The sequence below is a fragment of the Suillus plorans genome, assembly GCF_016647745.1.
Source record: "Suillus plorans strain S12 chromosome Unknown HD556scaffold_41, whole genome shotgun sequence".
Lineage (NCBI taxonomy): Eukaryota > Fungi > Basidiomycota > Agaricomycetes > Boletales > Suillaceae > Suillus > Suillus plorans.
In genome coordinates this window covers 162,410-189,852 of record NW_024537425.1, presented here as the reverse complement: position 1 = coordinate 189,852, position 27,443 = coordinate 162,410, and the positions used below count along the sequence as shown (strand labels likewise).

At 47.6% G+C, this 27,443-nt stretch overlaps 8 protein-coding genes across 8 annotated transcripts; 2 read left to right on the top strand and 6 right to left on the bottom strand.

The window, feature by feature from the left end:
• Nucleotides 1-566: 566 nt before the first annotated feature.
• HD556DRAFT_1384247 (uncharacterized protein) lies at nucleotides 567-3,160 on the bottom strand. Its single transcript, XM_041303332.1, has 5 exons — nucleotides 2,612-3,160; nucleotides 1,501-2,560; nucleotides 1,322-1,439; nucleotides 1,224-1,257; nucleotides 567-1,167 (listed from the first exon to the last, which is right to left on the bottom strand). The coding sequence occupies exons 1-5, from the start codon at nucleotides 3,110-3,112 to the stop codon at nucleotides 1,030-1,032; spliced, it is 1,851 nt and encodes a 616-aa protein (XP_041158472.1). The 5' UTR covers nucleotides 3,113-3,160; the 3' UTR covers nucleotides 567-1,029.
• Nucleotides 3,161-3,837: 677 nt separating this feature from the next.
• Nucleotides 3,838-5,118, bottom strand: HD556DRAFT_635777 (uncharacterized protein). Its single transcript, XM_041311148.1, has 3 exons — nucleotides 4,675-5,118; nucleotides 4,322-4,626; nucleotides 3,838-4,270 (listed from the first exon to the last, which is right to left on the bottom strand). The coding sequence occupies exons 1-3, from the start codon at nucleotides 4,965-4,967 to the stop codon at nucleotides 3,981-3,983; spliced, it is 888 nt and encodes a 295-aa protein (XP_041158471.1). The 5' UTR covers nucleotides 4,968-5,118; the 3' UTR covers nucleotides 3,838-3,980.
• Nucleotides 5,119-5,287: 169 nt separating this feature from the next.
• HD556DRAFT_1520107 (beta-lactamase-like protein) lies at nucleotides 5,288-6,631 on the bottom strand (the record flags this gene model as incomplete). The annotated part of the gene is made up of 3 exons (XM_041309146.1): nucleotides 5,940-6,631; nucleotides 5,655-5,887; nucleotides 5,288-5,601 (listed from the first exon to the last, which is right to left on the bottom strand). Exons 1-3 carry the CDS (start codon nucleotides 6,287-6,289, stop codon nucleotides 5,288-5,290), a joined length of 897 nt encoding a protein of 298 aa, XP_041158470.1. The 5' UTR covers nucleotides 6,290-6,631.
• Nucleotides 6,632-8,585: 1,954 nt separating this feature from the next.
• Nucleotides 8,586-10,849, top strand: HD556DRAFT_1240226 (uncharacterized protein; the record flags this gene model as incomplete). The annotated part of the gene is made up of 10 exons (XM_041298100.1): nucleotides 8,586-8,860; nucleotides 8,910-9,008; nucleotides 9,067-9,167; nucleotides 9,217-9,285; nucleotides 9,338-9,489; nucleotides 9,539-9,787; nucleotides 9,843-10,174; nucleotides 10,227-10,504; nucleotides 10,611-10,718; nucleotides 10,767-10,849. The coding sequence occupies 10 exons, from the start codon at nucleotides 8,586-8,588 to the stop codon at nucleotides 10,847-10,849; spliced, it is 1,746 nt and encodes a 581-aa protein (XP_041158469.1).
• A 265-nt stretch (nucleotides 10,850-11,114) lies between these two features.
• Nucleotides 11,115-11,324, bottom strand: HD556DRAFT_1199156 (uncharacterized protein; the record flags this gene model as incomplete). The annotated part of the gene is made up of 1 exon (XM_041296343.1): nucleotides 11,115-11,324. A coding segment is annotated over one exon (210 nt), but the record flags the coding sequence as incomplete, so codon positions are not given.
• A 497-nt stretch (nucleotides 11,325-11,821) lies between these two features.
• Nucleotides 11,822-13,289, bottom strand: HD556DRAFT_635580 (uncharacterized protein). The gene is made up of 7 exons (XM_041311147.1): nucleotides 12,999-13,289; nucleotides 12,813-12,947; nucleotides 12,735-12,763; nucleotides 12,488-12,681; nucleotides 12,309-12,435; nucleotides 12,013-12,261; nucleotides 11,822-11,962 (listed from the first exon to the last, which is right to left on the bottom strand). The coding sequence occupies exons 1-7, from the start codon at nucleotides 13,153-13,155 to the stop codon at nucleotides 11,957-11,959; spliced, it is 897 nt and encodes a 298-aa protein (XP_041158467.1). The 5' UTR covers nucleotides 13,156-13,289; the 3' UTR covers nucleotides 11,822-11,956.
• Nucleotides 13,290-13,676: 387 nt separating this feature from the next.
• Nucleotides 13,677-16,130, bottom strand: HD556DRAFT_1445057 (uncharacterized protein; the record flags this gene model as incomplete). Its single annotated transcript, XM_041306876.1, has 13 exons — nucleotides 13,677-14,081; nucleotides 14,141-14,213; nucleotides 14,264-14,553; nucleotides 14,607-14,744; nucleotides 14,796-14,864; nucleotides 14,913-15,275; nucleotides 15,327-15,365; nucleotides 15,415-15,518; nucleotides 15,571-15,781; nucleotides 15,832-15,855; nucleotides 15,911-15,958; nucleotides 16,016-16,057; nucleotides 16,122-16,130. 13 exons carry the CDS (start codon nucleotides 16,128-16,130, stop codon nucleotides 13,677-13,679), a joined length of 1,815 nt encoding a protein of 604 aa, XP_041158466.1.
• Nucleotides 16,131-19,306: 3,176 nt separating this feature from the next.
• Nucleotides 19,307-23,116, top strand: HD556DRAFT_1309765 (uncharacterized protein; the record flags this gene model as incomplete). Its single annotated transcript, XM_041300326.1, has 15 exons — nucleotides 19,307-19,371; nucleotides 19,481-19,567; nucleotides 19,628-19,770; nucleotides 19,828-20,044; nucleotides 20,198-20,262; nucleotides 20,373-20,443; nucleotides 20,727-20,905; nucleotides 20,927-21,109; nucleotides 21,174-21,438; nucleotides 21,526-21,551; nucleotides 21,581-21,777; nucleotides 21,845-22,144; nucleotides 22,184-22,203; nucleotides 22,261-23,003; nucleotides 23,086-23,116. 15 exons carry the CDS (start codon nucleotides 19,307-19,309, stop codon nucleotides 23,114-23,116), a joined length of 2,592 nt encoding a protein of 863 aa, XP_041158465.1.
• Nucleotides 23,117-27,443: the final 4,327 nt, after the last annotated feature.

Genomic DNA, 27,443 nt, shown 5'->3' with positions numbered 1-27,443 from the left:
ATTATGTCAGCTTGCATTCATGTCATCTGTCTCTGTCATGCGTACACAGCGCTTTCTGTCACATCTGAAATTTTTGCACCAAGCCCAACTTCGTCACCGCCATTTCCTGCCATTTTCTCGAACTGTGTGCCACTCTCATCATGAAGTCTATGCCCGAAGTATTGAGTGAGTGAATCCGCTGTTGTTCAAGCGTTGACTTCCAATCCGTTGACACTGTCCGATCATATCTGTCGCGAACAAAAAGAGTTGTGCATGTCAGTTGTGGCCGAGCAGACCATTGAACGGCAGAACCAATGGCCAGTCCTCGTTCCTAAACATACTGTGACTGGGCACCAGGATGCATATTTGAGAGCTTCGCGGTGGACTGTCCCCAACAAATCTATTGATTATTTTTATAAATATAATGGCTGCCAGCTGGCTTGACCTGCCAGCCATGGCTAAATTGGCCGAGCCGAGCCCTTGAGTATGTAAGCTGTGCATTTGTAACGGCTTGGACAGCTACATTTTAATTTCGGCTGCAGCCGGGCTCGAAGCCGGAGCCGCGGCAACACTACAAGTTGCGGTGTATGGACTTTCATCTTTAGAATTACGCATTGTTTCTAATTATTACAGCCATCCTCTCTCTCACCTCCGAGGAATGGATCTAGACTCAAGTGGTCCTCGTCCCTATCATGTGAACTGTATGTACTCATCACTGGGGGGTGCCGCATCACCGCCGGCCTCCATGTACTTTAACTGGGAGCAATAGTGAAAGACTACTTACATGGTATGTTGTTCTGCTACACAAGCGACGGCACTGCAAAAAAATGGTTATATGGAGGAGGTGCCAGGCCATTCACCAGGGCACTCATCCCCAATGTTGTCAAGTTCTTGTTTTCGAATCACCACTGCCTGCAGAGTGAAATGAGCTCCTGCAGGTAGGTATACGAGTGCTTGGGAGGCCTTCGCATGATTGATAGCACCACAGGTGAGTCACTGCGAAAACCTATCGTCTCACATAGTAATTAAATACATTTTATCTTAAAGTGTTCATTTCACTCCCAGTCCTATTAGGTCCTTCTTTCTATGTACACTCATGTGTCTCGCAAGTTGGTCCGGCCTCGCGAAAGACTTTTCACACCCACCCTGAGGACAGGGGTAAGGGCGTGCACCCGTGTGCGTTCGCAACTAGAAACATGGTTGAATTCAGAAACTAGACCTACAATAACCGCAAAAAAGCCTACGTGTTTTGACAGATTCGACGACTCAGCGAAGGCCCTGAAGAAAGACAATAAAAAGACAATAAATCAGCACTCTAACATCAAAAAGAAGAAACTCATACTTCTCGCAATACTTGCACTTGAACGGCTTGAAGCCATTGTGCGTCCGCTTGTGGATCGTTAGTGCACCCGTGATAGCAAACGCCTTGCCGCACCCGGGAAAATCGCAGACGTATGGTTCTACAGTGCCCAATGAGCTGATTGTCGAACACGAAACAACAGAAAACGGAAAAGTACACACTCTCTTGGGTATGTCTCCGCATATGTTGCTGCAATGTAGCTGTTTCCGAGAAATGTGCATTACATATTTTACACTTAAATGGTTTATGTCCTGTGTGCGACTGCATGTGCCGCGCCACCTTTTGTTTACTTGAAAATCCTTGCGTGCCATTCCGAGAGCAACCCTCCCAGCAGCACTCGTAGTGCGCTTTACCGCTGCCGATGTGGGCAAAGAGGATGTGGTTTGTAAGGTCATCAGGAGAAGAGAATGTTTGCGTGCATCCGCTCCATTTACAAGGTTTGATGGCGTCTGTGAACGAGGAGTCTGGCGAAGAAGACTTGTCCCGAGGTGAAGGATAGGGCGGGGCGTCTGTGGGTGACTCATCACAGGAAATAATTTCTGTGCGAGTTGGTGGTGTTTTCGGTGGTGGTGCAGTGCGCACCATCGTCGATTGTGTGAAGGGGTAATTGATACCAAGATGATCTTGCATCAAATGCGTGGTAAGAACATCAAGGACAGTATCCGTAAATCCAGTTGTCGAGGAGCTTGAAATTGATTCTGTACAGGGTAGCATAGCACAGTCTCCCCAGTGGCACGACAAAGCATTGGGGTCGAATTGTTGATTCTGGAAAGAGTCTGAGCATACCTGTTGAAGGGCTGATCCCTCCGTTAAATTGGGGGGGCGGAGATGGTCCAAGTTCACATGCCCGACTAGCTCCATAAGGGACGGGAATATCACCTTGCAGTCTGCCCACAAACAAGGAAACACATGTGGTGAGAACTGTGGCAGATGTTGCGGCAGGCCAACGGGTGTGAATTGAGTCGCCGCCTGGGAAATGTGGGGTGAAGAAAACGCTGAGCTAGTAGATGACACTGGGCATTCGGGAGATGCGATACCCAAAGGCCGTGCTATGTCACTGCGTTCTGACAAGAATTGGGACACATGTTGTTCGCTGTAGTCGCTCTCGTCGCATCCACACAAATCATTTGCGGACTGCGGGTTCCAGTTGAACTGTGTGAGGCTTGGGTCAAGGGTTTTTGGCTGAGACAGATAAGAATGATAGTCAGTGCAACATTGCAGCTTAAAATACAAGAAATTAGAAAATGCGTGCAGACACACAATATGGCGTACCAATTCTTCAAGACCAGAACAATTGCCGCAGTCCTCATCAGGGACACACGCGCCATCGCACACAACGTCGTCATCAGCCACATGGCAACTGGGCTCAGGGTGGGTAGGATCGTTACAGGCGACGACGACACACTGGTCGGTGCACTGCGAGGTCATCTCTAGTATGGGGCATGCCGCTTCTTTGCATTGATTCATCGACCCTTGTGGACAGTGTGAGCACGGCGGATACAGCGGGTGAATTGATGAATCTCCACAATCCATACTAGCGTCAAAGTCTGGGAGGTCATAAGGGCGGAAAGATTGGTCATGGAGCTGCATGAACAAATAAGTGTTCCTCGTCCGCAAATCGGAAAGCTTGTGGTAAGGTGGGCTGATCCTCAACGACGCCGATGACGACAAGCAAAGGGGATCTTTATGTGATGAATACCTGGAGAAATAATGAGTTAGAGAAAGGGAGATGTTCCCTTGATTGACTGGGTGTGTGATTGCGGTGTTTTCCATTGCGAGCTTTATTGGCTTGATGACTGTGGAGGTCCTCTTCAACGTTACTTGGTACGGTACGGGAAAATTGGTTATGGCAAGGGTGTCCGCCGAACCGCAGTTAGGAGTCACCGGTCAATTTCCAAAATAGGTGCTCTCCCGGTCAACTTCCGAATTAAGTCGCCCCTATTCGGAAGTAACAACGTCACGTGCCGGTTTGCCCGAGTTTTAAAAACAGTCGTATATTATTTGAGTCGTGGCCCGGGAATCCTTGTCAAGCAAGGTCCAGGTAATCACTCGAGTTGAACCAGTTGTATGCCTGCAACTTATCTTATGCAAACAATCAATCTACACGTAGTATTGGCTGTGAGATGGAAACGACGATACCTGTGGTATGCCTGGGTGACGCAATTAATCGAACATATGCATAATCTATGATAGCATGCGAAACTTTGAACGTTAAACCTCACTCGAGCTTGAAAGGTTTGACTACAAGTTAGGAACTTTCCCTCTGATGGTGTTACGAAGTAACGGACTATTCAGATCGTTGTGCATGTAGTGCTTACCCGGGCAAAGTAAGTCTCCACGCGCGAAGTGAGACATACCGCTAGAGCCCTTTTAAGAAACGGTGCCCTGTGAGTTCCGATGCATGGGTGTAAGGTGTAGGTATAGGCACGAAGTGAGAATCATAGAACGCTCAGGGTAAGTAGTGCCAAAAACAAAACAAAACAAAATTCCATGACAGGTCAATACGTACGTCCAGAAAGTTAGACCAATATGACAAAGCAAGAACGGCTAAATAGCGTAAGTAGCAACACAGCACAGGTTGATAAAAGCCCATCATACATAGTCACTGTGTATCAACAGCGCGCATCAATTTCCCCGGTATCTACCCTCTGGCTGGCTGCCTCTGCTTCCGAGCGCACCTCTCTGCTAACTCGTTCGACATGGCTTCTAGGGCCTCCATCGCCCCAAGGGCCTCAAGGTCATGAGTCTTGCTGTCGGCGGACGTGGTAGTAGAAGTTGTCGGAGGTGGGTGCGTAAATGTACTGCGACCAGGTTGTTCTAACACCATTTCGGCAAGTTCTCGGAATGGTGTGGTGTCTGCCGATGCATTATAGGAAACCAAAAGTGGAGCAGCAGTTAGTCCGGTAGTCATTCGGGTGGGTAGCACTCGTCCTGGGTCCTTCTTCAGTATGTGTAACTTTTGCGAGAAGGGATGGATTATACCTAGTCTCTTCGCGACATCGTATCCCTTCAGTCGTTCCTTATCAAATTCAGGGTTAACAGAAGAGCCTTCCTCCAACGCAAGATAATCAATACGCTTGTCGATAATAAAGCGATCGTTCACTGTCCAAGGTGCGTCATGTAGCACTTCGTCTACCCAGCGACAGTGCCGCATAAGCTCGCAACGCTCGAGATGTGAGAAATGAGGTGTAGTATTGTGAGCTCGACATTGCTCATCCGAAAGCACTCCAACGATAAGATGTACGGAAGGGAACGAGAGCTTCGCTTGACGGAGTTGATGTACGTGCCTAGATGAACTTTAGTGATCATGCAGCAGTTACTGGTGGTGTACTCACCCAATGGTTAACACATCGAAAACGCCGTCAACATACACTCTAAGAGTGACATTGTCCCGTGGGTACTTTCCTGTACTAGATGAGTTAAGTGCATTCTGCACATATGCTTGTATATCCCCGGGACTCAGCGCCACCGCGCTGAGTCTTTCCCTGGCTGCATCAGACGGGGGAATCTCATAAGTATTCAAGGCTGGAATATGATGCAAGTCGGCAATGCTGGACTCCAAGGAGCGCTGACCAGGGTTAGAGATGAGATCATAGTCCTCGTCGCTCAGGACAGACGAACTATCCATGATGGAATAGAAAACACGTCAAGACCGTACGTACGCGGTGGCGTTGGAGGCCTATGCCAGTAAAAATGCGAGACACGAGGCCATTCCTCCTTCTGCAAGGAACATCGAAGTAGAACTTGATCTGCTTCGTGGGAATTTATAAATTGGCCATAACCAGTAACCCGGCTTTAGCTAGGCTTGTACATTAATGTAGGCGATATGATTGTAGCATGTTGTCCTGACTGACATCTTTCTTTCTCTGGGACTCCACTCTATCACTCAGAGCAACCTCGTGCTTCTCCCGCGAAGAGGACAATTGCAAATACACTAATAACTGATATTCATGCAGCCAATGGCAATATGTTACCAGGCAAGAAGGCAGACCCCTTGTTCTCTTCATACCACTTCGAATCGTGAGCAATCAATACCTGCACTCTCGGAATTTCCAACAGCAACCGGATCCTCTCGATATTCTCCACAGCTTTATCTTTATCTTCATGCATGCACCTGACGCAACCTGACGAATCAATGCGACGTGCCACCTCTTTCTCGCCCGTAATCAATCTGTAGTCGTGAGCAGAATCTCCTCCAAGGAGAATCCATGCGCCATCTGAGCTGGTGCGCGCAAGTATGTTTATGTGTCCTCTGACGTGCCCTATAATGCTGACTTATTAGGTCATACGTTCTAAGGGTTCCCATACCACAAACCTGGCGCGTCAATCACATACATGCTGCCATCGCCGAAAAAATCCAATGCAAGCGGAAATGGTCCGATCGGGAGACTGAAGTCGGATAGAGGAAGAAATTTAGTGCGCTCATGCGGAAGAGCGGTCGAAGAGAAGTGGGAGTCCGGGTTCATAGGATATCCTGAAGCCAGGAGCTCCCTGCATCCTTCTCCCACAACAAATGTAGCTCTGGTGAATGGCTCGTGGTCCCCGATGCTAATACCGAACAGTCAATTTTTTGGATCTGTCAGCTCTCCCTAACACTCACTGATCCCAGTGTAAGTGGCTAATGATGACAGTTTCAACTTCATCAGGGGAAATACCTCCCTTAACCAGTGACTCCGCGACCGTCTGGTTCACAACAGGGGCGAACCCCACGGCCTTGATGCGCTCCTGGGACAGAGGGGTGTATCCTTCGAGGTCGCGCCGTATACCTAAGTCGAAGACAACCCATGACTTGGTCTCGGAGTGTCGTAGCGCAAAGGCGAGAGATGGACACGACACAAACTCTCCCTGCGAGTTGTCGTCTACAACCAAATCGCAGGGGATGCGAAGATGTCCTCCCTCAAGCGCCGATACATACATAAAAGGCTGGTCTGCATTGGGCGGAGGAAGCATCAGCCCAGTCGATTGCCCTGACTTGATTGATGGTGGGAGGCGAAGGGGCAGTATGCTCACATATATGATTTCCCCATTTATATACCCCCTCGGAACATGACTCAGATGCCTGGGCAAGAACTCCCCTTACTCGTGCGAAAGACTTTGGTTCCCTGCAGTTACACCAAGGTACGAGCAAAAAATTTATTGACACGCGATACACAAGACCGTTCTTGCTCGTATAGGCCCCCCCCCCCCCCGCTTTTAGCGACGCATTTACTGTCGTGTCCGCAGTACATCTGCATATCTCTTTAACGTGAAGACTACGTGTGTGATATGATAATACAAGATAAAGATCGACGGTTCTTCATAGGCTCCGGCCGCAAAGCGTTTGCATGGTTGACGTTGGAAGGGTAAATGAATGGTGGAGACCAGAGCGTGATAGCGACGGGTCAACGGTGTGTTTGTGATTCGAACAGTGTGAACAGTGGGCGCTTGGATGAGTTAGAGTTTGGACTACACAAAGGGAGACGAGTTTTGTCGAACGAGAGCGTTGGACTGACTCGGCATATATGGATGGATAACAGAGGAGTGAGCAGCAGGTACAATGCTGGGGGCCAAGAAATGCGGCGTCAGCGAAAGAATGACTGTTGGAACCAATGAAGATGGGCTCCTTAGAATCTTGCATGGACTTGAAGGAGCAATGCTCGTACCTTGAAAGTGACGCGAATCCGGGAACCGAGAATTTTTGGAGGGGACTGGTCACTCCTGAGCAAGTGTTTGGAGCTGGGATATCGACTTCACAGGTCTCCGCCCGATTTCCGCCGTATATTCAATGCTGTACTGAGTGCGTGCAGTTGCACTGAATGACCTTTGTAACTGCGACAAACTTACTGCAGAGAAATTGTAATTTCTTTCAGTGGAATGATGCTTCCATCTAATCAGGTAGCTACCAATAAAGTCGGCCCTGATATATCCTCTTTCTGAAGGTCATGCTTTTCTGGAATGACTCCAGGGTAGAAAGCTGTCCACCCCTGATAAAGAAACGTCATGGGGCATTCAGCACCTGGACCTTCGAATTGCTGAGCAATCCCCTGGTTCTCCGAATATTCTCCAGGGCGAGTTACTCGTTCACGTGAATGCGTCTAAAGCACCCATTGACATCGGTATAGTGTCCGATGTCGGTTTCTCCTGCGATTGATCTGAAGTCTCCTGCAGAATTACCCCAGAGCAGTATCCATAAGTCCATGACCCTCCAGCAGATGTACGCGCTGGTGTGTTCCCCCTGCGTGTGTGTCCCGCGTATATCAAGGTGATTTGAATGTCAATGAAATGGTATGCGACAATGAACTAACCTGGTGAATATATTATATGCATACTTTCTCAAGTGGCTCTGGATACGTGTGGCTGATGAGGAATGGTCTTCAAAGAATGTCGTACTCACTGGTCCCAGTGAATATGACTGACGACGGTGTCAGTCTGTTCTGGTGGTGTCACACCTGCTTTCAGAAACTCTGCCGCATAAGTTGTAAAACTTCCGGCCGGAGACACGGTCGTTATCTTGATAAATATCCTGAGTACTGACAGCAGGAGACAGTAGATTATTAGTAAGGATCGATATACATAGATGAGCCTCACAAGGAATGTCTGCCGTGTTATGATTCATCCCCTTCACGGGTCTCCGTCGTTCCATGTCATCCCTACCAACGGATGCTATGATGTGAGTATAAGAGCTCGGCATAGTATATGGCCTCAGTTACTAGGCTAAGGAATCCAATTCAATCTTTTGGTAAATCTGCACTGGCAAGCCGAGTTGAGATTCAACGTCAGGCAGTACATTACCTGCTCAGACTCGGAGTATTAGTAGGCAAGAGTCGAAGACCGTCGTTTTAAAGAAATACAATGACTTCGAGGGAGCGAGTTTTGTCTTCATTTACATACATAGATGATGGAGTCATCGCGCACATGCATGGAAAAAATGAAAGTACGGTGACGCGAGCCTGAGGCCCGGGGCCGTACTGAGTAAGTAGTGCCAGACTGAGGCAAGACGCGTTCGAGGTCACGTTCTTGCAAAATAAAACTTTCGGTTCCGTCGATCACGTATTTACCGTCAGCCGTATTGAATTGAGTCAGTGAACCGAGCTATACCTAATTAATTGCCATCGCGCATAATGCATCAAACTTTCCCAAGAGTCATCATACCTCGCATATGGCACCCGCACATTTAGATGTATGTCGTTCCACCAATGGCAGAACACCGAGGAAGCACTGGCATGAAAGTGGCTGGTCTAGGTCGCTGCTTACATTTCGAGTGCTGATGTACAGCCTGGTAATCATTTCACTAGTGCTCTATACGTTCTGCGACTCCGCTTTCTTTCCAATCTGCTATCTTCCTCGTTTTTGGCTTGCAGGTCATTGTAATGGGCTTGCTGAGTCGCTATCTCCGGGCGTTAATTCTACCACATGCCCCCAGTGGACGGCTTTACATCCGACTAAGTATCGTGGGCTCAGCGAAGACTTGGATGTGGCGTACAACTCAGAAGACTTCAAGCAAAGAGCTATTCAGGCCCTCGGAGATGCAGTCCGCGTACCGTAAGTCCTAATGTTGCATATCACTGTGGAAACATGGACGTGCTCTTAGGACCGAATCATACGACGATAATGGACCGGTCGGTGAAGACAGCCGATGGGATACATTCGCAGAACTTCATCGAGTTCTTGAAGCCTCGTTTCCTCGCATGTACGTCGGGTTCTTCAAGTCTGTTGACGTTTTCTAACTCAATTTTTTAAATTTCTAGTTACAAGTCCCTAAATGTCACCAAGGTCAACACATATGGTCTGGTTTTTCACTGGCAGGGATCGACTCCTGCAAAGCCTTACATCTTGACCGCTCATCAAGGTTATCCTCTTTTGAACGTCCTACTGAATCTCGATTGACGTCGTTCCAGATGTTGTGCCAGTTGAAGAACAAACAGTTGAAGAGTGGAAACACGATCCATATTCAGGGTACTATGACGGTAGGCAAATTTTAAACCCCATGAGGTGCTACTTACATTTGTATCATCACAGGCACGTGGATATGGGGTCGTGGTACTTGTGATGACAAAGGCGACTTGATACGACAATTGCTAGCCATCGATTCCTTGTTGAAGCAAGGTTTCTCTCCTGCACGCACCCTTATACTTTCGTATGGATTCGACGAAGAGTCCAAAGGCATAGAGGTCAGTAAAGCCTCTACATACGAGCTCCATTATTGATAAGTAGCTTCAGGGTGCTGGTCATCTTTCTCGATACTTGGAAGAAACGTACGGGCGCGATTCTTTTGCCTTGCTTCTTGACGAAGGAGGTACGTGGACTAAATGTTGCACAGTGGTACAACTCAACTTTGCGTTAGATCTTTACACGGACATGGGTGGCATTGTTTTTGCGACTCCCTCGACATCCGAGAAGGGATATCTTGATGTGAAGATCACTGTTTCGACTCTGGGTGGTCATTCGAGTGTACCACCTTCTCATACGGTGCGCGTTGATTGCCACGCTTTCTTACTAATAACTAATCAGCAATATCGCACAGAGCATTGGTCTCCTCTCCCGTTTCATAGCAGAGGTGGAAGATAACCCGCACCAAGCCAGCCTTTCCCGAAGAGGAACCCCGTTTGCGACGACGCAGTGCCTTGCAGCGTACGATCCAGCGTACCCCGAAGACTTGCGAAAGCTCGCAAGAAAAGCAGTTGCAGATGATGCAGCTCTGAAGGTGCTTCAAGAGCGACTTCTGGCTTCAGATCCCCTGTACAAAGCAATGCTTGGGACTACACAAGCAGTAGATCTCATTGAAGGTGGTGTGAAAGTTAACGCTCTCCCAGAGCGTGCTAGCGCAGTGGTGAATCACCGCATCGCAGAGCATAGGTCTTACTTCTTTTGTATGATTTCTAGGACTTTGTTCACTCCTTACTTTTAGTTCTGTTGCTGAGTTGCAGCAGCACATGATCGACCTTTTGACCCCATTGGCAACCAAGTACGACCTCGCACTCCTCGCGTTTGGGAACAACGTGACTCGTGGTGGTGCTGGTCAAGTCGTTCTGTCTGACTTCCTCGGGACAGCCTTGGAACCTTCACCCGTGACGCCTACCGGGTATGGTCCTTGGGCACTCTTGCAAGGAAGCATTAAAGCTGCTTTTGAGAGCTCCCCCACCCGTAACAGCAGCAAGGTCGTGGTTGTACCCTCTCTATCAATTGGTACGTTGGTTGAACTGGTTTGTACTGTACGATTCTAATTAATGGTATCAACCAGGCAACACTGGTGAGCAACTGTGATCTCCTAACAAATCGTCCCTTCATGTAGTCTCAGACACACAATTCTACTGGAATTTGACCAAGCATATTTTCCGCTTCTCGCCGTCCTTTGACACGGATCGTTTCAATGGAGAACACACTGTCAATGAAGGCAAGCGTTGTAGTGTTACGTTGTTTTCCTTGCTGATGCAGTTCTCAAACCTAGCTTTCCGTGCAGACAGCTTGAATGAAGGTGTTCGTTTCTACACCAAGTTTATCTTGAATGTGGATGAAAGTGATTTACCGTGAACCATTGTTTTTTTGTTTTGCTGTCGTTGGTGTCGGGAGTCCTTACGCCCGCACCTAATAACTATTTTGCTGTGAATAAATGTTTTTGCACTGCTTTTGGATACCCAATACGCATTTGTTGGAAATGCTGCACAACTACAGGCTTATAGATACACACCAGTATATGATATACAACTACAACACTTCACATTTTTACGTGTTATTATTCTGCCTCGGTCTCCGTCTCTGTGCCACTGGTCCTGCTATTGACTTCAGATCCCTCTTGTCCTGTCGAAACAACACGACCTCGTCCATCTGTCGCAGCTGCTCCAGTCTCAGATGTCTGACGTCGAGCTTTGATAGCAGAATTCGAGCAGCGTCGCTCACGTGCCTCCACTTGAGCCTGAGCATGAGATGGACCACGTACAGTCCTGCTCCACACTACTCTGCCTCTGCCATCAGTGACAAATGGGGGATCCGCATCGTGTTCGCATTGCGGTCGGCCAGTCGGCGTCGTCTGCTCCTCCGTACAGTCTGCTGGTGCTTCAGCAGCTCCCGAAGACATAGATAACGACTCGTTGCTCTCTGGTGGGTCAGGCATAGTACTTGTAAGTGTAGATGATAGGTAAGGGTCGTTATCATTGTCATTGTCATTGTCATTGTCGATGTTGAGAGGATGTGACATAATATTCTCATCTGCTTCGTCCTCTTCGTCCTCGTCCGAGATGTCAATAACCATGGTCTCCCGACTGCGGGAGTTCAGTACCGTACTGAATCTGGACGTATTTGATTGCTGAACGGTAGATGTCATGGAGGCTGGGGAGATAGACGAGGGACGGGGGGACGGTGTGCGGGGCATTGCCCAGGGAAGGAAGCTGTGAGAAAGTGGTCCAGAAACCTCCGCAGAGGATGATGGCCTAAAAGGCACTGGATGTGTTGTTGAGGGTCCCACAATTGGAGATGCACTCCTAGCCCTAGGTGGTATTGAAGCAGTGGGTACTGTTACAAGACTTTCGACAAGTGGATGTGGACTTTCCTCGACAGCGAGGGATACGAGGGTAACAGGAGCCACAAAATGCGCAATTTCTAGTGACTGCTCTGTAGCTATACTCTCCGCCTATGGTAGAGTCAAAGCTACTAAACATACACATGTCATGCAACTAAGTGATCTTAAAAAGGCTCACCAGTAATTCGAAGGACTGATTGTCTTCGTCATCATCATCCATTAGAGTATCTGTGCCTGCACCAGACTCCGCATCCATGCCATTCAATAATGCTGGAAGATGTTGTCGGACGAAGCTGAGGGTGACATGTAGATTATTCGTTGGGTCTCCGAGGATGCTCTGCAGAAGCCTAAGGCGATCTGCGAGATCTGCTTCCGAAGCAGACCCAACAAACGTACGGCCACGCTGCCGTTGTTGTCTCCTAAATACCTGAGAAGACATAAATATAAAGGTACAAGATGCAAATGACGCTATACCTTCATAAAGTGATTTGCTCCATATTGGAAAACGTGTCGTGTACCATCAGGATTGAGATGTTGGTAGAAGCAATCGAGACCAAATGGACAACAGGGCTTGCCAGAAGCTGATGTTTCGACAAAATATCTACATGACTGTGATCAGGCCGGCGAGAGGAATATAGGGAGATCGTACTGACTTGCATGGAACGCGAGCCATACTATTCTTGTAACTGTCTATTATCTCCTGCTTGCGTGGGTGATCATGAGGGAAGAAATGCGTGGAAGGTGTAATGAAACGCGATGGACTGCGGCAGTAAGGACAGCGTTTTATTACTCCTGACATCACCATGTCCGGCGACTTTCCTTGTGGCTCTCGCCACTGGCGAATACACTGCGTGACAGTGTGAGTTTGTGCATCGAAAGAAAGATAATGAGAGGATCGACCTGAAGACAGAATACATGGCCGCAGCCAACTGGGGGACGATGTCAGAAGACGTTCAAAAAGCCAAGATAGTGACTCGCTTAGAAGACCGTATGTTTGAGGTTTCTCCATGCATATGTTACACATATTTTCATCCAAGTGCTTTAGCTCCTCATCAACAGGGTCCTTCACAAGTTCATGACGAAACCAACACCGAGTACCCCGAGTGCAGTGTCCTGATATTCGGTCAGTTATACCACGTTATCATCGAACTGCACCTTGCTTGCCTTGAATGTAGTATCTGCACACCTTGGATTTGTCGTACGGAGTAAGCTTTTCTTCAGCACCGTGGAGGAACTTGCAATCATCACCAGCGTAGCAGCCCCTGGGGGTTTTGTAGTATCGACAGATTCCCCGTGGCTTGGAGGTCACCGGGCGATCCATGTGAACATCTGGTGTTTATCCTTCAAAACTACAGATGATGAGTATTAGAATATTCCACTGCCAGCAAATGATCAGTTGTAGACAGTCGTGGACGACTAATATTGGTGGGACGAGAAACTTTGGAAGGTCAGCTGTTTCCCACGATGCTGTTTGAGTCCTAAGCTTTTACGAGATCAAATGCATGTACACCGCGGTCATATCAGATTAGATATTCGAGCGCCTGCGTCGCGGCAATCTCAAAATATTTAGCAGCTCCGAGTAAGCCTCATATTTCCCGCAGGGGACTGTCATCGTTTGTCTAACAATCTTGATGGCCGCGGCCATCCTCCTTCTATGTACTAGTAGAAGCCATTCCAGAGTCAAAGCACAGGTTAACTTCATTGAGGCATCAAATACTCGTCTGTTAGACAAACACTGGGTCCATAGTGAAACTAAAATTACACAAAGTGTTCGCGGACACAAGAAATGCGGTACGGAAAGCGATAAGTTTCATCGGTAATTTGCGCGCCGAGCATGAACGCCTACAACGCCAAAGGAATTCTAAATCCACCAGTTCTCCCCATCATGTTGTCAGAATCGTATTTTGCGCGGATTGCTATAAGCTTTGGCAAATGTTCCTTGTAGATGTCCTGGACTGGAGTATCGGCGAGCGAGGTGTTGCAATACTTTGGCAACTTGTCATTAGTGCACCCCTCTGCCTCCGCCACCTTTTGAATGGACTGCAGGATCTGCTTCATCATCCCGATCCAGAAACTATCGTTGCTCTCTCCTTCCCATTGGAAGCAGGCGAGCAATGGCCCATTCGGCCGGCCTTTCTCGTGTGGCCAGGCAGCGGAAGTGCTTGTGTCAAACATGGACGGTAGGAATGGCCAAATATCGATGACGGCTGTCTTTCCCTCGTATTCCTTCAGCTTGCTGGCAGCGAGCTGAGAATAAGAGCAATGAGAAAGATATTGAAACATTTGGATGCTAAGGATGATCATACCTTCGATTGGACCTCGATCTCATCCAAGAGCTTTTGGGTGAAGTGCGAAACCATCACAGTCCCCCAACGCGCCCTGCAGAGATGTGAGTGAGCCGAACGTCAAATTTTTTGTTTATAACATACCTAACATTCTCTTCTCCGACACCAGATTTAGGGGGATTCTTCGCGTACGTCTGCAAAGAGAGTTGCGTCCCATCAACTTGACGGTGCGACGGCGGTGCAGAGATGCGGGACGGATCATGGATGTGGGAAAAAAGCTGGTCCATGAATGCAAAGTTTTCAGCAAGCTTTTTGTCCGCTTCGTCGTGGTCCTCGTGATGAATCCATTTATCGTCAGAAAGCTCGAGGAGCTCCTCAAAAGGATTGTCAGAAGGAAGCGGCCCGTCATAGAAAAGGTCAACAGTAATCTTGTCCTTGTATCGACAGTTAATGTCAGTGGGCAGTAAACTTCAAGGGTTGGACATACCTCCCGCTCTCCACGGATGCAGAAATGTCTGTATGCACCAACGATCGCTGCCTTCTTGTCTTTGCACTTATCAATGAAGTTCATAATTGCTTCCTTCACCTTTGCGGCCTTATCTATTGGAAACGTCAACATGTTCCGCTATATACGAGATCAGCATGAAAGACACAGTAAAAGCATGTTGACACTGACGTAGATAGGCCCAAGTGGATAGGTTTTGACAGTGAACGAAGTAACAATGCCGAAGTTGTTTCCGCCCCCCTATTTCCGTAAGGACTAGGATTATACCTGTGTATTTGATAGACTCACTCTTATAGCAAAGAAAAGGTCACTGTTGCGTTCAGCGGATGCCTTCACTGATTCTCCGTTGCACAAGACGACTTGAACCTCGACTAGATTGTCTATTCCAATACCGTGCTGGTTGGTCAAGAGGGAGTAACCACCACCCAATAGCCAACCAGCTACTCCGACACCAGCAGCGGTAGCCCCGCCGACGATGTTTCGCTTATACTGGGCTATTTCCTTGTAGACCTCATCGAAGAGACATCCCGCTCCAATGCGCAGATTCTGGGTTTTGCTGTTATATTCGAGTTCATTGAAGTTGGCCATGGAGATCTGGATGCCTGTAGTGGAGCTGAATCCAGGATTGGTGGAATGTCCACCCCCTTTGACCTACATAGTAAAGTCATGAAATGGTGAGAAGACTGATAATAAAATACTCACCGCAAATTTCACTTTATCATATTTCATGAAGACTTTCATCTAAACAACATTCAATCGGACAAAATCCAGTCAGAAATAGAGCACTGACGATCTTTTTCAAGTCATCAATGTTGCCAGGTTGAACTGCGCAGCGGGCTACTTCAGAGCTGCTCTCGAATTGGTGAGAGACACTGAGATTATAACCAGCGCCACCTTTAACATGATACTTCAATGCTGTGGTGTAATGACCAAATGAACGCTTTACCAAAACGCAAAAACTGCGAAACATGCTTCGAGTTTTTGCAAATCTTCTGCATTTCCTTGGTAGCTTTGACATATTCTTCCTCGGACCAAAAATCGGTGTCGTAACTAGCATCTGGGTCCCTGTCACTGTGGTTGTCCGAGTGATCCGGCTCGTCATTGTAGTCAATCGATGCATGAATTCCTTGGGCTATGGAATGTTTGCCAGTATTTCCCTAAACTTTGTATCGGCGAGATAGACTGATAACACAGTAGCAGTGCGTACCATACTGCAAGCACAGTTATTACCCTACGGTAGAGTGGCTTGGGTTAGAATTCAAAAGCTGCTTCAGTGAGTGACGCACTGGATCATCTGAATTGGCGCGGCCTGCGTGAACATCACCATTAACCTGCTGTAGAGCAAGTCAAATTGGAAGTCCGAATCAAAGCTGGTGTGATCAGGGACGTACTGAATCAGCTGGATCGTGGGATCCTGCAGCATCGGCAAGATGCTGCAACACAAAATAATATTAGTGTCGCCAGTGGTGAACCAACTCAGCGATACAAAAAACATACAAGAATCATGATAGTGAATAACTTGAAGTCGCTTTAAAGGTTTGTGAATTGAAGAAGGATCTCTCAGCCAGCGGATGTGTTGTGGACTAAAATCCTCGATTGGGTTTTCTTATAAGGTCCACGTACCACACAGCAATGCTTTGATCCGGCGTAGTGTATGACTTATTCTAGAGCCTCGCGCCCATGCTGCGGAGACAGGCACGAGCTCCATTAAGTGACGAACTATCAATTGTCCGTGGACTGACTATCAGCGAACCGAGGAGTTCTTTAGGGTGCGTTACGCTGATTGCGAGGCCTTTGCGTCGTAATAATCAGATTCAGACGTTCCATATGCCATAAATTAGTACATTCTGAATTGAGAACCGAGAATGGATATCGGACCTTGATGCATGATGGCTGTGATCCATCAGAGCGCGGTCCAAGGAAGAATCAATATATCGTCTAAGGAAACAAGATGGCGTTACTAAATTCGTGAGCCGCAGATATCACTAGTAGTAGTAGATATCACGGCATTTTATAAGCGCCTATGCATTACATAGGAGACAAAACAATATAATCACGCTCGGGTCAGACTTTTACATTGCTTTATCACGTTATGGCAGTGGCTCACCATTTCGACTGCGTACCCCGGCCTGCATTAATCTGGACTGGATACCGTAGTTCAAAGCAAAGTGGAAGACAGCCCAATTTGGATCTGAAATTATGTAAATTAGACCTCCAGCATAATTGAAATGTGTGCATAATACTCATAATGAAGATGCATGCATCTGCATCAAACTTCGAGCCACTAGTACTGGCACAAATGGAGAACATGTGACTGATGTATCTTCGCTTCTGATCAGCAGACACAGCGGGGAAACTGACCTTGAAATTACATTACATTCGAAGGGTGCTCTAGCCAGGTCCAGATCATGTTGAAACCCCCATTAATAGCATCCTACCGTACGAGAAGTACTAGTAGTCTTGCCCGCATTTATGTAAACACAGGAGTCTTCCAAAGTACTTCGTGCTGCCGTTTGAGCGATCACCAGGCAAGCGAACAAACGCGTTATCTCGCCTCCATCTCGCTTTCACCTCGCACTGCATTCGCTTCATAGTCGAGAGTTGCCAACTAAAGGGTGTTGTGGGTGTTATTGCGACTTCTGAGTCACAGCATTGTTGCTCTTCCAGATATCCAAACGAAAAAAAAATGGCGATACAACAGATTCATCGCCGCGCCAGATATCGGTGTGTAAATGTGATCACATTTGGTGCCAACACCAGCTGCTTGAAGCTTGTATCTATTAGATCTTGGCACGGACGGTTATAGTAAATAGTACAAGACAGAAGTAAATTTGATCACGGAGGACAAGGAGCCATGTCTCTTGGCTTCAACGAAGGATCCCGAAATGAACGACATGTCATGTCTAAGTCATCGTTGCTGTCCGCGAGTGCCGGGGTGATATCGATAGAGGTAGTCCAGCGCATGGATAGTGGTGCCGGCAAGATATGAGCAGTGCAGTCCAGGGTTGAACGTTGAACGTTGAACGTTAACGTTGAGGCCTGATAGTCGATGCAAAATAACTCGGTGACAACGTGTCCGGCATTGTTGGCAGGATGATGTAGAATATGTTTGGCGGAGAGAAGGTAGACTTTGGCGAAGAACGTCGATTGTAGCCATACGAGAGTGGGCGCCAAAAGTTTAGAGTGCGCCCTCAATCACCGGAGAAGGACGCGCGCAGCGAAGATGGCGGACGAGTAGAATTTTTGGTACGGTGGAGGGCGCACGCTGCTGTATGCACTGACTTGGGAGCTAGACGACACGGTCTGGACAAGCTAAGAGATAAGTAATTAAAAATAGGCACGCTCAAAGTTAGGTGCGCACTTCGCACACCGCACACCGCACACGACCCCCTCGCAAATGGAGGGCATCTAGGAATTCGAATTTCCGGGTCCGTCCGGCCGAGTCCGGCTGGATCTGTCCGGCACTATAATTTGTATGCAAAGGAGCAACAAAGGAGTATGACACTAATATATACATTACACGAACATCCGAACTGCAGCGCAGTGCACAGATGTGGTCCGAGAGATACCCTCGTGAGTCACGAGTACAAATATGTAACAGTTTAGAATCTGCAACAAATCTGCAAGGTTCACAGTTGAGTCCATTGCAATTGGCAGGCAAGCACATAAATGTAGCACCTTTGATGGAGGATGAGAAAGCCAGTTATTGGTAGTAGGTGAGCACAAAAGTGTAGCGGAAGAAAGCCGGCCAGCCCGGTGCACGAGGAGGACAGGCAAATGCCCAAACCATATCTATAACTACACAAAGCTGTAACCCGACAAGGCAAGGCTGGTATATTGCTAACTTAATATTGTGTTTGAGACAGTAACGAGTCGTAAAAATGAGCTCATTGTGTGATGCGACGTTAAGAACTGACAAGTTGTGCACAGACGGATCTGGACAGACCCGCACGCAGCCGGACGGAGACTGCCGGAAATTCGGATTCCCAGACTTTCTGCGCAAATGCACCCCCACCCAAAATGGTAACCTTAGATAATCGTCGGACTTTGGACTAAACTTTGTGGCACGCAGCGCCGAACAGTAACTAGTAGTCGTGAATTGTCTAAGGCAGCATTCCTAAACCTATACCAATTGTGACCCTTAGGCCTTAATCCTTGCCAATAGAGTACTTTGTTAGTATGTTGTACATAAGTATTTTGATTATTTTAATCAATTCAAAGTCGTATTTTGAGTGATCACATGATCCATGTGATATATGATATAGTAGTTGTGAATTGTCTAAGGCAGCATTCCTAAACCTTACCTGAACCAGTTCCAAACCTCATCATCCCCAAACCTTATGGGCCTGTTTTTAACCTTTCTGCGCAGTATATTGTTCAGTATATAGGATGTGCTTTTCCATATATCATGTGGATCATGTGATCACTCGAAATACGACTTTGAATTGAATTGATTAAAATAATCAAAATACTTATGTCGAGAAATTTACAGTGGCACTCGGCCAAAAGTCCCACGTGCGCTCATGTGGTCTCGATCTTTGCCCTTTTCGAGCCGGATCACTGTGTGACGGCGGTCATGACCTGTGATTGTGCCAAACGGACACAAATGGGTACAAAAAAGCAGAGCGCGTGATGCCCGCTGACGTGCAGGCTCAGGCCTGCTCTCTCACTCGCTCGCTCAGATGTTTGTCGTTGGTGTGGACCTCCCGGACCTTAGAGGACGTTGGACACAACAGCTTCTCTCAGCGTGAGTGCAGGACTACTTCAAGAAAGCTTGGGGTTGCCCACTAAGTCCATCAATGTTTCTGTAAGTCTGGCTTCCTTTTTTCTCGACCACTGATGAATACCTTGTGTAGCCCCCTCGGGTGGGAACATCTGGCATCCTGCAGGCCCATGAGCTGGCCAAAGCCAGCCCCCATTAAGCCGGGCCTAGCCAAGCCAAAGTCATGGCCTGTGCAGGGCTTTGGCCCGGCCCATCATTTTGATCGATGAGACCACATTAGTGACCTCAAGCGGCTGAATCAAGTTCGCGCTCATCCAGCTATTCCCAATCACGATTGCTGCAAGCCACCTTCACCTGCACACTTTGATGTGGCATTTGTAGTCGAGGATCACCAGCTATGGGAGAGTGGTACAGGCTTGGATGGTATGTCTGAATCACTCTCGTTGTTGTTGGCCCATGATGCTGATACCTTGGCCACAGGCTTGCGGCTCGCACAGATACGTGCAATTTTCAAATTGCCCTCTCACTACAGCAAATTTCCTCATTCATTGGCATATGTCGAATGGTTTCGACCTCTGCGCGATCTGGAACTTGTGACCAACCTTTATCGACTTGCACGTTTGACTCGTAACCAACGGCATTTCACATCCGTTATCAGTGTTCGAGACCTTCTGCAAGCAGCACACCTGATGCCCAGGTTTGGATTGAGTAAGGTAGATGTATCATGGATCAACGGTGATGTTCTTGAGCTTGCTGACGAGTTTTATGTTAACCCTGACATTAATTTTCACATCTTTGATACTATAGAGCACTTGTACTAGCGGTCACGCACAGCTTGTTGTTCATGTAGTTGCATTGCTATAACATGGCCCTTCGCATTGACGACTAGACTACCTACAGCTATGGAACACAAGGGTATGTCTACTGTTGCTCAGGTGTTACATGACTGTCTACCCCGGGCTACTGAGTCTCCCAGTCACGACATAGTGTTGATGTGGTGCTACGACCCGAATTGCTTTTTCCAGATGCATTCACTCCAATGTTGGAAGGGGCTTGCTGGGCACCACAATTACGCGGTACTCACTCTTGTGCCTCAGTATGTAGTTGAAATTCAGTGTGATGCTTTACTAGTGTAGTTCTATGTGTTACAAGTCTTACGACAGTGCGGGTCAATCAAAATTGAGAGCCAAGTGAATTTTAAAACACGGAGTGACATCATACCTCTGAAATTTTGGAACTGTCCCACCAATTACCTCTGTCTTGTGTTTTTACCCTCCCACATGGCACAATCAAAGAAGGGGGCATCGGACATCATTCAAAAGAAGCCAAGGCGGAGGAAATAATCAGCTACCCTGAAGTCAGCTTTGGCTGACATCCAGAAATGCAAGGAACTTGGAATTGAGACGCACCTCCAGGCAAACAAGATGAGGAGCAGCTATGCTGGCCATGTACACCGGGGACACGAGTGGCTTGCAAGCCATTTTGATGCACCAAGCTGCTCTGCTGATGAGGGGGACTGCTCTGTGCCCAAAGAGCCTTCGGTACAGCCAGTGGCACTGTCAGTGCTTTCTTTCATTAGAAACAATCCAGACAGCAATGTGTATGCAGATCCTGCCTTCAAAGATGCATTTGGGTGCATGCCAAACAGGTGCTTGGACAAAGCGCTGGCACTCTTCATGTCCCTGAAGGGGTTCCATGAAAACCTCAGCAAGAACACAGTCAAAAGTATCCGTGCAGCATTCAAAAAGCTCTGGGAGCAAGCGTGAGCAACACCATGCAGGGCTGGTATGGATGAGCAGTGAGCACTGACTTGTGGCCACTTTCAGGGACAGTGGCACCTTTCGTGGAAAGTGGAGTTTCAATGAGGCGAGACAGCACTGGGAGGGCAATCCAGCTGACTCGGCAGAGGTCTACGACATGATGGCTTCTGTCAAGCACAAGGCAAGCGCAGAAGGCGGGGACCGAACTCACTCAATGGCAATGACAAAAGACTTCATGGATCGCATGCTCCAATGGCATGAGGCCGCATGTCCACTGGAGATTGCACTGCAGGCCATCCAGCTAGTGATGAGCGGCACACTGCCTTCGCAGGTCCAACTGACTCTTGACACAAGGACAGCTCACTCACCATCTTGAACAAGTCACTTTCGATGCTGGTGCATGGACCTTATGGAGCAGGTATTGTCCCGCCTGCCCAAATTGATGTGCGCTCACTGACTTGCCATTTTGGTAGATGCTTTGAACTCGTCAAATTGCAGCGCAAAGACGTCTCGCTCGACACGATCCTGCTGGACACTGTTGTGAAAAAGTATATTGCACACGAGCCACTGACACTCAGCGACAGCAACACCTATTTCGAGATATTCCTCTCGAACCGAAAAGGATGGCAGAAAAGGGTCGATAAGGGTATCTGCGAGGCAGACCTTAGGTGTAAGTTGATTCAGATTAGCATGGAGTGATGCCCTGCTAATGTAGTGGTGTATGTGCCTCGTACCAGCCAACCACTACAAGATATTTCCCCACCCAGACATGCCTTCCTGTGACAGCTTCATCTGGATGTTGCTCTGGATCAAATGGCTTGAGTTTTTTCATTACGGGCGCACACTCAGGCCAAACAACTTCATCTTCCCTTCAATGGGTGCCAATGGCATCATGCAGCCCGGACAGCCTCTCTCGCATGACACTGTGCAAAAGTGGATCAATGAGGCGACGACAGGTGCTGGCATCCTAGGCTGTTTTTCAACTCACTGCTTCTGCTGTGGAGGTGCCCAGTATTGGTTCATGTTCGCACCAGTTGGTCAGCGGTGGTCACTTGCCATGGTTTGATGGTGGGGAGGATGGGCTGATGGTGAACAGGTAGGTGCCTTCAATGGCCTATGTTTTCTTGCTCTCACTCATTCATTCCATTCTCAGCGAAACATGCTCATTTGTTACCTTCTTGATGAACTACACACCTATGAGACTGACTACAGTGATGCCCTCGCTCCCTTCTCCTGCAAAGCTAAATCCTCCCTTGCAGGCGAGCAGGCACTCGTGAGGCCAGCATCCACTGAGGAGCTGCGCATGGTTCATGCATCTGTGACTGCAGATGTCAATCGTTTGCGAGTTGATGTCAGTGCAGTCAACGACTTGCTTCGGTCACTCACCAGCATGGTTCAGGCCACTTCAAGTTGCCTGAAGGCTGCTGGACACCTACACCTACCTCACCTGACCATGGCAACACAACTCGAAGAAGATCCCTGCTTCACCCTTCTCTCTGCATCCAGTGCAGAGTCTCCTCATAGTATTTCAACTCCTCGGCATGTCCATCCACCAGCAACACACTCCCATCCTCTGTCATCTGTCCACAGGAGCCATGGCCATGCACACATCACTCCAACTACTCAACCACTGCCATCTGCTGCTGCCTCGACTCAACAACTCCCAAGCAATGGTCTCATCATTCCAAGGCTGCCACTCGTCTGTTTGAATGGGTTGAAGAATCCAAAGGCTGAGTCCTGGAAGGACATCATCATGCACTGGCTCGTTGGTGACCCCGACAGAGGGTTGAAGACGCTGCTCAAGGACTGGCCGCAGGAGTGGTACCAAGGCCCGAACTGGAAGCTCGCAATGCAGTTCCAGAACAGGGCTGTTGTCGCGTGCGAGTTCATCAACCAGTGAGTGCTTCCAGCTGTGATCCATACGACGGTGCTCACACTGACCATATTGTCTAAGTCACTATTTATGGCAACTGAGTAGGATGGGGAGGGCGGAAGGACAGGCAAGGTAGAGTAAAGTGCAGTAAACTGCGAATTCTGGTGGGTAAAGTGAGTGAAGTGCGGGACAGTGAAAAATTTACGGTAAAGTTTGTAAAGTTTGTAAATTTTCCGCCTGCCGGGATATCCCTCAACATCTACTAATAATTGTAAATTTTCACTCACCTTCTCGTTGATTTACAACGGGAGGCCTGCAGAACCAAGGTGTGACTCTGATGCATCTTTGTCGTTCTCGAACCCTCATTTGAAATCTTTGATTTCACACTTGCATTCATTCTGAATTTCTGACTTTGTTCTACTAAATGATGGTCCGTGGAATCATGTATAACAATCTCCTACTACTCTACTGATACAATCCATCTATCCATCCATCTTCTAAGCCCAACTGTCCGTTGTCGCAGCTGCATCTACCATCGTGGGGGCTGCGCGTAGTATCTTCAGGTTGCTCGGCATTGTGTGACCATGACATACCCTTGTTGGGTAGCGGAGGAATCTTGGGAGGAATCTGCTTTACAGCATTTACATTAGGTAATTGTAAATTTTCGCAGATAAACAGACTTATGTACAACATACTAACAAAGTACTCTATTGGCAAGGATTAAGGCCTAAGGGTCACAATTGGTATAGGTTTAGGAATGCTGCCTTAGACAATTCACGACTACTAGTTACTGTTCGGCGCTGCGTGCCACAAAGTTTAGTCCAAAGTCTGATGATTATCTAAGGTTACCATTTTGGGTGGGGGTGCATTTGCGAGGGGGTCGTGTGCGGTGTGCGGTGTAGAAACAACAATACTGAGTGGAACAAATGATGCTCCAGGCTGTATCTGTAAATGTTGTGAGGTCGCACGTTGCCTAGTCTGCTATACCTGAGATGACAAGTGCGTTCGACCCTAAAGGGGAAGCAAGTGCAGCAAGGATCTGGTAGTAGGCGCTGAAGGCGCTACTGGTCAGCCAATGCGAAGCGCGGGAAAGCGAAGGTACGCGCGCACGTGAGCGGAAACAAGTGAGAGTAAGTGGTGAGTTTGCTTAAGTGATGATAGATGAATAACAAGAGATACCAGATGCGATGTGCTAAGGAATAGATTGCAACTATACTCTGGTAGGTAGTAAGTGGGTGGTAAGTGGGAGGTAAAGTCCTCTGAAAAGTAAGTGAAGTCAAAGTATGTAATGCTGGCGCTTAAGTATGGCGCCTAAGCGCTGTCATGCGGAGCCGAAGCGCTACCGAGAAAGGTATGTAAAGATATATGTAAGTAAGGGTCCATGGTAATAATAAGAGTGGAACGATATGCAAATATGGGAAATGGAAATATACGCACTAGAGAGCTTGGTGGACAGTGGATGGATGCTTCTGGATGACTGGCGCTGTATGGCGCTCAAGCGCGGGAACACGCGCATATATACATCGCGAAGCGCGGGAATGGTGCGCGCATGGCGCGTGTTGTGCGGGAAAGCTGCGCCTCATATAGGGATAGCTGCAGATAGCACACAGAATGGTGCTGCAAGTTCGTGCAATGAACTCCCTAGTGAAAAGTACCATATCACACCATGCGAGGCACGAGTCTCTACAGCGGTGTGTGGTGTGCGAAGTGTGCACCTAACTTTGAGCGTCCCTAATATGTCTCGCAGGGCCACATCTGTGGCAGGGCCTGCTATGAGTCGTGTGTGGGAATCATCCTTCCTTTCTAAAACTACTGCCATGTTTATCTGATGTGAATCAGGCCCAAGCTGCACGCTGAGCGGATCGAACACTTAGCAAAGATATATAGGATGTCAGTGTGTGATGAGTCCTTTTCTCACTCTGCAATCCCGTCCTAGCTTCTCAGGCCTGAACAGGTGCGCTGACCATGCGCGGTTTGCTTTCTATAGACCTGACCGTGGTCTTGCAAGCCCCGTAGTCGCGATGGAGGGATCATTGGTGTCAACTTTATGTTTCAGATCTCTTCCTAGCTTCTCAGGCCTCAGAAGGCGCGCTGACCGTGCACGGTTTGCTTTCCATAGACCTGACTGTGGTCTTGCAAGCCCTGTAGTCGTGATGGAGGGATCAATCTCATTCCGCTCTTATTCTCTGTTTTCTTTGACATTTTCAGTTACTCAGTATGTTCCTCTTGTTCAATCTTAGTCTGTTCGTGTCGATGAAGATGTCATTTTATGTTTTTTAGTGCTATGTTATTCAATGGGATGTTTGGTCACTAGAGTGGTGTAGAAACAACAATACTGAGAGGAACAAATGATGTGTTCGACCCTAAAGGGGAAGCGAGTGCAGCAAGGATCTAGAAGTAGGTGCTGCTGGTTGGCTGATGCGAAGCGCGGGAAAGTGCAGGTGCGCGCAAGGCGCGGGAAACGAAGGCGCGTGCAAGGCGCAGGAAAGCGAAGGTGCGCGCACGCGCGTGAGCGGAAATGAGAGAGTAAGATTGAGTTTGCTTAAGTGGTGATATGATGCAAGACCAGAGATGTGAGTGCGAGGTGCCAAGGAATAGATTGCAACTATATTCTGCTAGGTAGTAAGTGGGTAAGTGGGAGGTAAAGTGGAAAGTGAGTTAGGTGAGTAATATTATGTACTGTTGGCGCTTATATACGGCGCCTAAGCGCTGTCATGCGGAGCCGAAGCGCTACCGAGTGAGGTATGTAAAGATATATGTAAGTAAGGGTCCATGATGAGAATAAAGGTGGTATGATATGCAAATAAGGGCAAATGGAAATACACGCACTAGAGAACTTGGTGGACAGTGGATGGATGCTTCCAGATGGTGGGCGCTATAGGGCGCTCAAGCGCGGGAAAGCGCGCGCGCATATACATCGTGAAGCGCGGGAAGTGTGCACACATGTTGCGCGTTGCGTGGTGTCTTACTAGGATGTGAAAACAGTAAAATTCACCAATTTTCAGTATCCTACCACGGTCAACAGTTCAGACAAATACCAACAGTCGATAACGTGGTCGTTCGTGGGAAAAAGTGTGTTGAGTTTTCAAAGGAAGTACTCAGTGACTAAAAAGGGGGGAAACAGAATCAGTAACTGGCTTGATGCAGTGCTATGATCCTAAAGAAAGTCAATAACTGGCGCGATGCAGTGCTATGACTTCAACGAATACAGATGTATGTCTTATGCGATGATTCTCAGAGCTATAATAATACTCCCTATCTTCACAAACCAATTGGAGATCAAACTAAGCCTCTAACACGGATCAGCCCGAACTAATACGTGACTTCGAAACCTACTCTCTGCTGCTCAGGCACTACACGATGAGTTTGATGCAGGACAGAACAGAGTACACCCTATTGATGTAGTCTTAAGTGGGCCAAGTTCTTAATATTAGTGACTGACTGTTAGTCTTATTTGTCTTCCCTTGCTAATGAAAATACGTATATTCTCCCCACAGAATTGATTTCCTGTGTCTGAAAAAGAACTGGAATATATCTGCACTAGATGACTGATAACCGTGTACCAGCTAGTGTAAAATGTATGGCTCAATGGTGGCCTCAATTATGCCTCTGTATGTCGTGGGAAACAGTGTCAAAAAGTGGAATGAAATAAGCTAATATTTCACTCAGTGTGTCACTCAGTAATCTTTGAAGTGAGAATCTAAAAAGAGCCTTATGGTCACTCTTCTTATCTTTCACTCACTCTTTCACTCTCAAACTTAGATGGTACTTGGAAATGGGCTCTGAGATGGGAGCTCTCTTTATTAAAAAGGAAAATGGGCCCCTTATATACTACTCTACTAGTGGCTGTGCTACTGATTACTAATCTACTACTAAAGTGTCAAAGAATGCCATAGAATGTTCCAGATTATTCTACCAAATTCCAGTATTGCTTTCAAATCAACATTTAGTGGCTGTGCTCTGTGGCTATGCTAACCTGTGCTAGCAAGCTGTGTACACTTCCTCTGCACTGCCTGAATGCTGTACTCCAAAGCTGTGTTCAAACTTTGTTGGAATTCTTGCAGTCTAATGTTAACTTGTTAAATACCACAGTGTTGGTCTTGCATATTTGTCATAATGAAGTCTCTGCATGGTTTCCTAATGTGTCACCAAGTCACATGAGTCCGATTATGTAATGAGGTATGAAGTCTTTCAGGTCTTTCCTCTGAGTATTGTGAAAAACGAGAAAGGCTCGCGTAACAGTGAACATGTTCAAGATGTGACACAAAACATACCAATTATGTAATATGATGTCAGGATATGTCACAAAGTATGTTCCAGAACATGTGAAAATGTGTGAGAAAATTATAGGAAGTGTGAGAAATTGCTGACTAAGTGAAGAATTGTGCGTTTGAAACCGATCTTTCATAAGGATAAGTATTATTCTGAATGTTAAGTAGTGATGCACTCATTTTTGAATCCGA

Bases quoted from the DNA above. Each gene is read 5' to 3' on its own strand.
- HD556DRAFT_1384247 (XM_041303332.1), bottom strand. From the start codon at position 3,112: ATGGAAAACACCGCAATCACACACCCAGTCAATCAAGGGAACATCTCC. The intron at 2,561-2,611 runs GTACGCCATATT...TTGTATTTTAAG, and splicing joins GTTCTGGTCTTGAAGAATTG to CTGCAATGTTGCACTGACTA. The intron at 1,168-1,223 runs GTAGGCTTTTTT...CCATGTTTCTAG, and splicing joins CGTCGAATCTGTCAAAACAC to TTGCGAACGCACACGGGTGC.
- HD556DRAFT_635777 (XM_041311148.1), bottom strand. From the start codon at position 4,967: ATGGATAGTTCGTCTGTCCTGAGCGACGAGGACTATGATCTCATCTCT. The intron at 4,627-4,674 runs GTGAGTACACCA...AAGTTCATCTAG, and splicing joins TTCGATGTGTTAACCATTGG to GCACGTACATCAACTCCGTC. The intron at 4,271-4,321 runs GTATAATCCATC...AGAAGGACCCAG, and splicing joins CGATGTCGCGAAGAGACTAG to GACGAGTGCTACCCACCCGA.
- HD556DRAFT_635580 (XM_041311147.1), bottom strand. From the start codon at position 13,155: ATGGATCGCCCGGTGACCTCCAAGCCACGGGGAATCTGTCGATACTAC. The intron at 12,764-12,812 runs GCGAGTCACTAT...ATCGTCCCCCAG, and splicing joins TCAAACATACGGTCTTCTAA to TTGGCTGCGGCCATGTATTC. The intron at 12,262-12,308 runs GTATAGCGTCAT...ATGTCTTCTCAG, and splicing joins GAGCAAATCACTTTATGAAG to GTATTTAGGAGACAACAACG.